General features: G+C 34.9%; 1 protein-coding gene across 2 annotated transcripts in view; it reads left to right on the forward strand.

Moving 5' to 3' along the window:
• The window catches only part of LOC120418116 (uncharacterized), a 152,250-nt gene extending 143,625 nt beyond the window's left edge, over positions 1-8,625 (forward strand). Inside the window, exons 7-8 of one of the 2 annotated variants that reach the window (XR_008212154.1) lie at positions 6,079-6,446; positions 7,952-8,625. Coding sequence is in view for 1 of the 2 variants with exons in the window: in XM_052708310.1 (XP_052564270.1) it covers positions 6,079-6,356 (278 nt within the window). In the remaining variant the exon portion in view is untranslated. Of the gene's footprint in view, positions 1-6,078; positions 6,748-7,951 lie in introns of those variants that run through there. The other variant, XM_052708310.1, reaches the window with a different exon arrangement.
• Positions 8,626-13,429: the final 4,804 nt, after the last annotated feature.

Consider the following 13,429-nt stretch of genomic DNA (forward strand, 5'->3'; position numbering starts at 1 on the left):
TTTTAGAGTAAATATTTGAGAAATATTCTCATGGAAAACGGTATCCAAAACATCTGTAAAGTCCATATTTTTGATATTTTTTTTAATCCAGCTTACTTTAAGGTGATTGATGCGGGGTGTCTTCGGCAAAGTTATCTAATCTAATCTAATTTAACACAAACGCAGCCAGTCCGATCAAAGCATGCTGTGATAAAGTGATTAGATCACGCCCCAAGCACTTTTCTTGTCATTATTAATAATTGTATAGTACATTCGAGAACACCCGAAAATGTATAACAAAAATTAAAGCGGCCAGCCCTTCTGCGTTGTGTTTACCGCAGAGAGGATTCTGTTAACGGATCACATTTCACAGAATCTACACGGGAAGAAGGATGCGTGGACATACCGTACCAAACGCTCCGATTAAAAAGGATTTTTCTGAACGATTTGGTGTCTTTGGCAAAGTTATAGGTTATTATTAGGATTATTCGGAAAAAATGTGTTTTAGTGGACAAAAAGGCCAACTTTTTAGCTATAGGGTATGACGGAAGTTTTGTTTTTCGTTAAATAAGGCCGATGCAAATGATTATCAAAGTTTTTGTCCCTCGGCTCTGGCCTGGGTCGGGGTGGGGGTAATAAAATAAAAAAATATAAATATTGAAACAACAAGCCATAGTTTCAACATTTGCATAAAAAATGTGTTTTAAAATGCATTTTACACTAGTTCAGTTGTTTTGCAATCAATAAAACAAAAACAATATAAAAAAAATCAATAGATTTTTAAATTAACTTAAGCATGCTAAAAATGATTCTGAAAGCAGGGGAATGCATTTTTAATTGATTTCAGCTGATTGCACTTAAAATTCCGTAGAAATTTTTAAGTTTTCTGAAAAAGTATTTTTTCCTTGATTTTTCGAGCCAACTTTGAAGGGGGGGAGACAAAAATTTTAAATAAAATTTTTACCAGTCTAAGTGTTTTTTTTTAACTAGAGATTTATAATAAAAATCCGACGAATAATTGAAATTTCATCCAAAACTTACTTTTGTGAATTTATAACAAAATGCACCGTTTTCGAGTTAAATCCAATTTAAAGTTTTATTTTCAGAATAATTCCTTCTTCTAGTTTCCTTCTAGAACACTTTGGTGAGGATATTGTATCCCATCAGCGTTCGCCCTCCCCAAAATGTTTACCCTCCCTATACAAATGACATCGGCCGAATCTCCCGCATGCGGGGAGAAAACGCCATTTATATATCGAACCCCAAGCAACAAAAATCTTACCAGACAAACACCGAAAATAATGATCAACTTCAATATTTCACTCAAACTTCATCCAGAAGGATTTTAGATACCTTTGTATTTTTTTTTATGACCTTTTAAATTTTCTTTTAACCTTTCAAGTCATTTATTATTTTTCCTTCTTTGTTTCCGGAAAATCTGAAAACCGTAATCGTATTATTTGGGCACCTACCTCACCTTCATACTCGGAGTAATCCCTCTATTTTTTTTTCCTTTTTTTTTATTTTTTACACATGCTTGAAAAGTGGTCGTCTTAATGCTTATTTTTAATTATAAATGATTTATACATCTTTCTACTATTTCACCATCATCTGTATATTTGTTTAACAAATTCTTCTTGACACATATCAATTTTGCTGAAAACCTAAAGATTTTGTTAACCCAAAAAGATGCCCCTTTACCCCTTTAGCATTACGACTGAGTAAACTCCAGATTTATTTGTAGTTCTTCAATTTATCGTGTTGTAATATGACACCCCACATACCAAGCCGGGACCGTGGTGTAGAGGTAAGCGTGGTTGCCTCTCACCCAGTCGTCCTGGGTTCGATCCCAGACGGTCCCGGTGGCATTTTTCGAGACGAGATTTGCCTGACCACGCCTTCCGTCGGACGGGGAAGTAAATGTTGGCCCGGTCTTACCTCATTCCTGATATCCCACTTCTTTTATTAGTGTGTTTAGTTCGAGTTATGGTTTGATTATTGTCTTTTAATGTCCATCTTCGTACAATCTCATGTTTATTTTATTTTATTTTTTATTTTTTTCTTATCACTTGAATAACCCTTTCTTCAAATCCAGGTGCCGAAAATATTCTATTCATAACTATAAAAGAAATATTAATACATTCACACACAAATTAGCAAAGATCAATGTACAGTATTCTAAGCTGGCGCTCGTATTTGCCCTTTCCGAATTGGTAAAGGGTAGTCTCAAGCCCTCCGACCATCCCACTTTTCGATGGGTTCGAAGTCCCAGCCATGCGGAGGGAAAGTTTTATTTTCAGAATAATTGATTGAAAAAATTATTTATCTACGATTTCCTATTATTTATACTGTTGATCCGACATTTGGTTGCTGAAATATAAATAAAAAACGACCCATAATTTTCAATAGATGATTTCTCGGAAACTATTGATCCGATTTTTAATGTTATAAATGAACTTTTCTGTGAAATTTTCTAAACCTAACGAAAAAACATGTTTTCAGATTTTTAAAATCGTGGCTTAATAATTCGATTTAATGATACATCTTAAGCCCTTCAAATGTTAGTTGTGATTTCAAAATTCTTTTAATAGTTTTTGACCTGAAAGATCAGAAAATTTCACAATATGATAAATTTTTTGACATTGATAATCATTTCAATAATTGTTGAGATACCGGCACTTAAGAATTAGGTACAATTGAAGTGTTAGCTAAAATATCTCATATTTAATCTTTTTTATAGCAATCAGATGCTCAATCAGGGTTACCAGGTAAACATTTGAAAAATCTGGCTAAGTATTGATTAAATATCTGGAAAATCTGGTAAACGCAAATCTAACAATTCAGAATGGTGAAGGGAAGGGAGGGTATGAATTAATTCAAATCAGCTGAAATCAATTTTAAATACATTCCCCTACGTTTGGAATCATTTTTAAGCATGTTTGGGCTGATTTAAAAATCTTTTGAATTTTTGAAAATTTCGATGTTTGGTATCGTTACAAGGTTTTTTTTGTAATTTTTTTTTATTTTCGTCGAATGAAAACTAATGATTTTAAAACATCTGAATTAGTGTAAAATACGTTTTGCATTCAAAAGTTGAGACTTTGGCTTGCTATTTCATTTTTTTTTTTTTTTTGAAAACAAAAAACAGAAACATTAGGGGGGGGGGGGGTTTGAGATTTCCAAGAAGTGTCCTCGCGCGCCCCCCTGCCCCTGTTCATGGACGTAATTTTTTAACGAACTCTCGTTCGAACGAATCAATGGCATACAATATCTTCTCTTGTCATAGAGTAGGACCATACAAAGTTTAAGGCTAATAAAAAATACAAAAAAGTCTGATTTCTGGTGAAGTTTTTTGGACCAAACGAAATATTTCAACCAGCCTCCGGCTGAAATTATTTATAATAAAAAATAAATTGGACCAAACTGTAAACATTTTTTCTTGAAATCTTCTCACCAAAACCTAAAACTTTGCCGAAGACATTAAATTGATCAGAAAATCCGATCTTAATAGACCGATTTTTGAAAATTTTGTAGCATTTTTGGTCGGACTTCAGCAGAAGATCGTGAGGATAACTCTACCAAATTGAAATGTTAGGATGCTAAAGATGGTAAAGGCACAGATTCGATATCCTCGATATCTGTACTTTTTTGACGATTGAATTTAAAAAAATAAACTATGAGAATAACGCTCTAGGCTAGCTTGCTGTATTATCAGGCTTTGAAATAAATCTTCATATGCAGCCATTCCCCACGAAAACAGCATGGTTCGAAAAAAAAGTTCTCCGATCGGGCTCAAAATTTTTCTGGGGGTTCCTTGGCCGAAATAATTAGAACCGTATTTTTTCGTTTGGCCATTAGGGTGACCTACGCCGTGTTAGCGTAGTCCGAAAAATGGCAATTTTCGTCGATTTTCTCAAAAACCTCTTTTTTCAAAAAATCGTATCTCCGCGCCATTTCATCCGATTTTAGCTGTTTTAGACGCAAAAGAAAGGTGATTAGTTTGGCTAAGAGAAATAGTAAGAAGTTTCAAAAATCTAGCTTAACATATGAAAAGGTCGTATGAAAACTTAAAATGCTGTTTTGAAGGTCTCGGGACCAAAGAGCCTATGTCTGAAAATTTGTTTATTGGATTCCTTGGAAAATTTCACATAAAATATCAAAAAATGGTGAAGTTATGTTTTCGATACTCTGAGATAAGATTTTTTGAAAATAAAAACTGAGTTTTTCGACGCGCCACGCGCAAAAATGGGAAAATGACGAAAACGGTTGCGTATTTCAATTACGAAAATTTTGGTACCCTAACATGTATAGGTCATCGCTGAAATTTTTAAGTTATCGCCGTTTTAGTGAAAAAAGTCGATTTTTTCCCGTTTTCGTCATTTTCCCATTTTTGCGCGTGGCGCGTCGAAAAACTCAGTTTTTATTTTCAAAAGATCGTATCTCAGAGTATCGAAAACATAACTTCACCATTTTTTGATATATTATGTGAAATTTTCCGAGGAATCCGATAAAAATATTTTCAGACATAGGCTCTTTGGTCCCGAGACCTTCAAAACAGCATATTATGTTTTCATACGACCTTTTCAAATGTTAAGCTAAATTTTTGAAACTTCTTACTATTTTTCTTAAATAGTCAAACTAATCACCTCTCTTTTGCTTCTAAGACAGCTAAAATCGGATGGAATGGCGCGGGGATATGATTTTTCGAAAAAAGTGGTTTTTGAGAAAATCGACGAAAATTGCCATTTTTCGAACCACTCTAACACGGCGTAGGTCACCCTAATGGCCAAACAAAAAAATACGGGTCCAATTATATCGGCCAAGGAACCCCCAGAAAATTTTTTTTTTCGAATCATGCTGTTTTCGTGGGGAATTGCTGTATGGATTTGTGTTCAATCCAGTTGGGCTGTTTAATATATGCTCAAACTTTGTATGAATTGATAGTTGTATCGTTCAATGGTCGATGGAGGCCAATAGTTACGGTCCGACTATTTCCGCCATTGACAGCTCATCAAAGATGGAAGTGCCATCGCGCACGCAGATCTACCACACTCATCCGCCCCCGCGAGACGAATCGCTTTCAATCTGTCCGTTTTGAATTAATTTCCAAATCGCAGCCAATTTCGTCGTCTGCGCTGAATGCACACACATCTGAATAGCGCTGCTCGCTCGCACGCACTGACCACCTGCTTCCGGCAATCAATTAGTGTCAATCCCGCGCTCAGTCCGATGCAGAGAGCCCGAGTCAAAGCCACTCCATTTAATACTCGGACCAATAACAATTAATTATGGGAAACAGGTGGGCAGTGCCGTTTGAACGCATCATCATCATCGTCAAGAGAAATCTCGACCTCCTTGTGTTGTGTTATGTTCTGGGAAGGAGTCTCAAGTTCGGTTCTAAGCAGCGGTATCCTATTTCAATTAATATCACATCTTGTCATAATCGAATTGCGAGAGCTATTAACAGGAAGTGAAACTAAGCTAATAATGCGCCGTTGTGAGATCCCCTACTTTGACGGGATTAGAAAGGACCTGTTCAAACTGGAACGCAATCAATCAAGTGGGCAGTCATCTCACTAATTTGGTACAGTTTAAAATGGGTAAATCGTATCTTAATTGAAATCAATGGTTACATGTGTAAACAGTAATGTTTCTAACAGGTCAACCTTGAAGAGTTCCAAGAAATTGTATCGGAGTTTCCGTGATCAAATTTTACTCGAGCAAACAGTCTAGACATCGAAAGTGTGCGTGGTAAGCTAACAATATAATACGAAGAAATAGAATTAATTACGAACTTGATCTGCTGACCGAAACTTCCCAGAACAACACTCTGCGAGAGCGTAATGTTGGTTATTTTTCTACAAATTCTCACACCCACATATACACACAAATGGTTGTCCCACCGTTCCGCCCATTTGGAAGCTGTTTCAGTTCCCCACGGTGAAGCCAAACATGCATAAAAATTCAATTTTCTTGCCACTTTCTCGCCTGACCCCACCCCAAAACTCAATCCGAACCAGAGAAAAAACCGCTCTGTCACCGTCGAGTTCCGTCCAGGAGTTTCATTTTTCTTCCTCTTCCCCCCTTTTCTTCTTCCAGCGTCCTCCAAGGCATCTTCCTCGTCCAGTTCGCAGCTGTCCCGGCCGCACCACCGGTGGTCATCGATGGTGCTGCGACCTGTGCTGAGCTGGCTTGCTGGCAACACTGCCACCACCACCGAAATCACCGGTCAAAGTCAACTGCAAGATACGGGCCAAAGTTGGACGTCCCAACTGTTGGGTGGGACAACGCTTGCGGCGTTTCTTCTCAGTTGGAATGCTGGAGCTTCCGAGCTGCTGATAGCACTGCCGATGGCGACGATGTTGCTGCTTTTCTAACCCGGTCGAGAATAACAACAACAGATTCCGAGATTGGCCCCGACAGATAGGGCAGTTGATGGTCGTAAGGAACGGAAGAGTGCTGACACGGTAATTGAAACTATTTTTAAGTTCGACTGTTGTTCAAGTTTGAAAATGCCAAATAATGTTTAGGTTGAATTCAGTTATAAAAACTATTTGGTTGTTCTAGTATAAATAATACGATTTAGTTTATAAAAAACAAGTGTTTTAGGTTCTTAAAGTGGGAAATTTTAAATACTAATACAAATGTCACAATGTTGATGTCATCTTGAAAACATGGAACTTTGTCCGAAGGGGTGAATTTATTTTCTAACAAATAAATTGTTATTCTTAAAAGATATTTTCAAACTTTCATGAAGATAGAAAGAATTGAAAAAAATTAAGAGAATTTATAGAATTTATAGAATTTAAAGAATTTAAAGAATTTAAAGAATTTAAAGAATTTAAAGAATTTAAAGAATTTAAAGAATTTAAAGAATTTAAAGAATTTAAAGAATTTAAAGAATTTAAAGAATTTAAAGAATTTAAAGAATTTAAAGAATTTAAAGAATTTAAAGAATTTAAAGAATTTAAAGAATTTAAAGAATTTAAAGAATTTAAAGAATTTAAAGAATTTAAAGAATTTAAAGAATTTAAAGAATTTAAAAAAATTAAAGAATTTAAAGAATTTAAAGAATTTAAAGAATGTAAAAAAATTTAAGAATTTAAAGAATTTAAAGAAATTTAAAGAATTTAAAGAATTTAAAGAATTTAAAGAAATTTTCTGCAATTATTATTGATTTTTGTCTTCTGATTTTTGGTGAAATTTTCGAGGGGGCTAAACCAAATAAAAAACATAAAATTGAAAATTAAAAGAAACCAGTCTTCATAGAGTTTTGAATCTGAAAAAATCCAATGCTTTGAAAATGTAGACTTTTATATAATTTCCAAAACGTTTAGAGCTATCCTCAAAACAAGTTTCTTTTGAAGAGTCGGTTAAAAAGTCTGTTTCAAAAATGCCTCTTTTGTTTATCAAGAACTGACAAATTATTTTGAAGTTATTTTAAAGTAACAGTAAATTTTGGGTATTTTTTTTATTGTTGGAAAGTTTGGGAATTTCTTAACCAATTGCGATGAAAGTTAAACAGTTGAATATTTTTTTATCAAAATTTGTGATTTTAGTAGAGTTAGTTTTGAAAAACCTTTTTTTTCAATAATGAAATCAAAATTCTTGTAATAATTTTAGCGAAATCCAAGCAGATTTTGCTATTTTGGTATATTTTTTTGTTCATTTTCTTGCTAAGAGCAATTTTATTTTACAAAATCGCTAAATGTTCTGCGATTGGACTGATTTGGTCATGATTTTTTGTTTAAAAATTTTGTTTTTCATAACTCAAATTGCTAAAAATTTACACAGCTTCAATATTTTATGGACCAGAGGTTGACAAAAAATTGCGTTATCCATTCATAAACTTTAATGACATTTTAAGTAATTTTTTGTTGTTGTTAATTGTAAGTTCACAAACACCATTTCGGACAAAGTTTCATGGATATTAACGTGACGTGACTCATACTTTAAATTTCGCATTTTTCAGTTCTCTGCTTCCAATACCCCCAAATACTGCCTGCCTTGGTCGAGTAATTTGATAAGGCACACCAAAGAAGCAAAAGACGCAAAAAAAATCAACTTCGGAATGGAAAAATAACGAGCACCGCTCGTGTTACCAATACAAGTCGAAGTACTCCCCCTCCCCCAGCGGGACGACACACATTTGCTGTGCGGTTTGTTGTCATTTGAATCGACGAGTGAAACAGTAGAGTTTTGTATTATAATGTGAATGTAAAGTGTGTAGACAGAAAAAAAAGAAAAAAAAAGCGAGACGTCGAATCAAGCGTCAAACGAAAGAGGAGCTATTTTTTGTAATGGTGGAGCAAATGTGACAGAGTCTAACGAGAGCGAGAGAGAAAGAAAAAGCGAGCGAGAGAGAGAAGGTAGATATTTAAATTTTAATATGAGATAAGAGATAACACTAGCTGATAGCGGATAAAACTAGAACAATACCATTAGGATAACGAAGAGAAGCTGCGCTGCATTGCAAACCCTAGAAAAGCGAAAGAAAACAATTCGAACTGAACACGACGGTTGTACAGGATAACAGTTATGCTAAGCTATGATGTAAAGTGACACTAAGTATTATGACATATTGAAGAAGAAAAAAAAAACAACATAAACTGCAAATAAAAAGACAAGCAAACTCTTGCAAATTTACTCCAAAGTTCTGCGAAATGGGTCAAACGAAAAAAATAAATAAAATAAAATAAAGAAACAGTAAGTAAATTTAGTCGCAAACTCTTTGTGCTCTGCAGAAATGAAGAAGAAAAAGAAAAAAAAACAGTGTAAAAATTATCTGTGCAGAATGCGATTGTAAATTGCGCCTCCCTTTAAAACCGTTGTATATTGAGAGAAAATCTATTGATGAATAAAATCTGACAAAACAAAATGGTGTAGAAGCGTTTTTCATCCGAAAATCACATTAGATCTCACGAATCATCCACTAGATAAACCGCAGGTTCCCCGTATGGTAAGAAGTAGCTTAAACGATAACCCCAAGGTTTTTTATTATCTCGTTTTAACTTCCTATCCTCAACCTTAAATGGTGAAGGTGGCTATGCAACAGACATAATCAATATGACAAAGACCACAGTTAGTTAAACAAAATTTTCTACAGGTTTCTATTTTGACTTTGTTGATAGAACTGCTGGTTGCTGTAGACAGCCCCAAGTCCCAAGCTTAAATTTTGTGCAAAATGTTTTTTTTTCGGTGTCATCTAATTGTCCAAAAATTATCAACTCGTCATAACTTGGAAACTGTTGGTTCAATTTTGAATGGCAAAAATTTAAATTTTGTGAAATTTTCGGATTTTTTCTACAATATAATCTTGAAATTAAAAAATCTAGCCCAACTAAAAACTGAAATTTTCTTTGGAAAATTTTACCTAAAAACTAACTTAATCCTCCTAAGTCCTAAGTGGTTGGTGCCTTCCTCACTCTTTACCAACTATTGGTGATTCGATAGGTTTGGACAGGTTTGGACACAAATTTCATCTAGTTTTTCTTAAAATCAGCCAAAAAAAAGTACATAAATATCACTTAAGTGGTCATAGCTTGAGACAGGGTTGCCAGACCTTCAATGAGTTGGACTCTTTGAAAAGGTCTTGCGATTACCTAACCAACGATGCATAAGATGACGATATTTGAATCGATTTACGGTCACTTATCCAACATCCGGATAAATACAGAAACACATTTTTATACATAACTTTTGAACTACATATCAAAACTTTATAAAAATTTACCAAAATTGGGAATTTTGGTCACATACACACACACAGACATTTGTTCAGCTTTCGATTCTGAGTCGATAGGTATACATGAAGGTGGGTCTACGAGCTTTCTGTGAAAGTTAATTTTTAAAGCATGTATAATCCTTAACTTAAACGAAAAATATTGTGGTTTTCTTCTAAGCGCTTATTTTTTCATAAAATTCTTAATCATGCATAACCTATAACTTTGCTGAAGACACCAAATCGTAAAGTAAAGTTGATTTGGAAAAACTACTGAGTAACAAAATCCTAAAACAAATCTTCGAGTATTTACGTTCTTTCAAATAGGAACAACTATGTTTTTATTTTTAAATATTTAAAAGAGCCATTCTCCGCCAACCTACATGGAATCGGATTGCAAACTTCTTGTGGTATGGCAGGTCGCACGTGAAAAATAAATATAAATTACATTAATTTGTAAAATCTGAACAACTTGAAAGTTGAACTTTGATAAAAACTTTTTTGCTTATTTTTGTCATTTGATTTTCAACTGTAATTTTTTAAGTTTGAAAACACGTTCGACATTTCATAACCATCTCAGCTAGTAAAATTTCTGTGCATTAGTGAAAGTTTCATTGAATTCAGTATTTTTACTCATTTAAATAAATACTTCTCAAAAATTTATGATTTTTTCCAACTTCATTGTTGCCAAAAAACAAAACAATTGTTAATGATCGATAACAATACTCTCCACTTTTGGCGAACAGTAAATTGGTTCCACTTTGACAGTTTAAAATTGAGGCCGTTTTGCGGACCACTATACATAACCCAGGTTAAAAACATCTTCTGGGTTGATTGTTTCTCTAACAAAAGTATTTTTCAACGCTATTCTACCCACATTCCTAAAATAGACTGCGTTCGTGTCTATTAATTTGTCGCCAAAACTATCTCCCCCCGAAACAATTCCCAAGAAATTAAAAAAGTTTCCCCACCCTCGCTAGTGTGATGGTGTTTGCTGCCGCAGGAACAATTACCGCCACATTGTCTCGTGGACTCATCCCGACGGAAAACCTCAGACTGATGATGGTGAACCGCCGGAAGCGCCAGAACTTTCCATAGAAAATTTTCCAACTATTGCTCACGCCGCCGCCGCGCACGCCAAAGTTTTTAATTAGCCCGGCTCGAAATTAATCAGCTGGGTGTGTGTGTGTGTGTGTGCGTTGATGAAGCTATGATTATGAACAATTTTCCAGTTTGCTTGGCGCCAACCACACAAACACACAATTGAATTTAACAACGACCGGTATTAAGCATGGGGCGTGAACGGTTGTGTGTGTGTGTGTGTCTGTGTGCGAACTAAAACAGTAGTATTTGTTGCTAATTGGGTGAATGCTTTCGCGGCACACAAACACAAACATTGCGGGAAAGTCAGTGCGTGTGAGGATGGAAAAGCTTGGTGGATTCGGTTTGAAATTGAGGTATTTTGATGGGTTCTGTGGGAGAAGAGTGTGCGTGTGTGTGTAACTTGTGGCAGAATGAAATCGAATTATGATGTGGGCACTGATTGAAGCTTTGTTTGAGGTGAGATTATTTCAATGTACCGAATTAAAGGAGAAAGCACAATTATTTTTGATGGACTAAATGAACTACCTGTATATTGACTTTGACCTTTTTGTTACGGACTTTCGCTTTCTAATCAGTAAAAATATTCAAATTGTACGCGGCTTCAAATGTTTCTTATGAATTCTGAGAATTTCTCAAACAAAAAACAAACCATCCACATTAACGAACCCCAGATCTTTGTGGTTTGTAGTCCTTGTAGTTAAATAGAAGACACTAGCGGTTAGTACTCGCAACCAAGGACGTCAGATACACAGATTTGTCTGTGTTTCACAGACATTTGCGCTTTTGCCAGACATTTTTTGAGGTGCATAGACTTTTAAAAAACTTCATTAAATTACTATTTTGTAAAAATATCAACCAAAACATTTTTCGTTAGGTTTAAAATGTTAAAAAGCGTAATTTCTGATGAGATTCCACGACTATTAATGAATATATATTAATGAGCCGGGTCCGGTGGTTTAGTAGTAAGCCTGGTAGCCTCTGAATCCCAGTATGGCCTGGGTTCAATCCCAGACGGACCCGGTGGCATTTTTCGAGACGAGATTTGCCTGACCACGCCTTCTATCGGATGGGGAAGTAAAACGTCGGTCCATTTGCGTAAAAGAGGTTTTGAGTGACTCACCACACATAACCTTCGGACGCCTAGAAATGAGCAGAAACTTGCAACAGAGCCCACAAAAGACCCGGGGGTCGTTAAAGTGGATTACTTTGCTTTTAATGAATATATTTGAATTTTAGATAAATGCACAGACATACACAGATTTTTTTAACAGACATTTAAAAAAACCATGTGGCATCCCTGCTAGCAACAGTGGCCGACAGCAATAAAGTCAACTCTGCGAACAAAAAAGAGAAAAAATCTACTTTTTACACTAAAACTACAATAACATCTTAATTTCAGCGGTGACATATGATTTTTTGAGTACCGTCATCAGGGGTGACATTGGGTCTGGGGGTGAGATTGGGCCATACAAATTTCAGAATTTTTGTATGACCCAATCTCAGTCCGTAACGTAAATCGGGGTGACATTGATTGGATTTCAATTTATTTTTGGATTTTTTTTCAATTGGTAAGGGTTTTCTCAAGATTGTTATTTAGGCCACACTAATTCCATACACCATAAATTATTTTTTCTCAATAGAGTTTGAAAAATAGTTACGTTAAAAATTCTGAATTCCGGAGTGACTTTGATAGTCATAGTTTTTTAGCAAAATATATGTATGAATTTTAAGAAATTATGTTGTTGTCAGAATTTTTCCTGACATTAGTTTAAAACTAGTTTTTTTTATACAAAACTATCGATTTATATTAGTACATTTTATACTGAATTCGAAGCACGAATAAAAAGTTTTCACATTTTAAATAGAATTTGTTCTTTTGAAAATGCCTATGGGTAACTGAACCCTCTTCGATTTGCGTGAAACTTTGCCGTAAGGGGTAACTTTTGTCCCTGATCACGAATCCGAGGTCCATTTTTTTTATATCTCGAAACGGAGGGGCGGTACGACCCTTTCCATTTTTGAACATGCGAAAAAAAAATCTACATTGACCCAGAAGGGTCATTTTTTCATTTAGAACAAATATTTTCATTTTAAAATTTCATGTTTTTTATAACTTTGCAGGGTTATTTTAAGAGTGTAACAATGTTTATATAATTTATAGAATTATAGAATTTGATATACAAACATAAGGGGTTTGCTTAACATTCCAACGCCCAAGGCTCCAAAAAAGTTGGAACGGTAACTTCAACTCAATGGTTCTCGGGCATACCTCAACCAATCAAGATGATTCTTCTTTCCAGTGATTTGTTAGGATGTCTAGATGATTCTAGAACTTTGCAGAACTTAATTTGATGGAATCTGTAATTTTTGCAATCAAAAACATCGTTCCAACTTTTTTTTTCGCGTGTAAAAAAAAAAACGCAAAAAATTCCGCGGAGGCAGTCGTTTTAAAAAAGGTGGAACGATGTTTTTGATCGCAAAAATAACAGAATTCATCAAATCAAGTTCTGCAAAATTTTAGGATCATCTAGACATTCTTCAAATCACTGGAAACAAGAATCGTCCCGATTGGTTGAGTAATGCCCGAGAACCAGCGAGTTGAAGTTACCGTTCCACCTTTTTTGG

The sequence above is a fragment of the Culex pipiens genome, chromosome 1, assembly GCF_016801865.2.
Source record: "Culex pipiens pallens isolate TS chromosome 1, TS_CPP_V2, whole genome shotgun sequence".
Taxonomy (NCBI): Eukaryota; Metazoa; Arthropoda; class Insecta; order Diptera; family Culicidae; genus Culex; species Culex pipiens.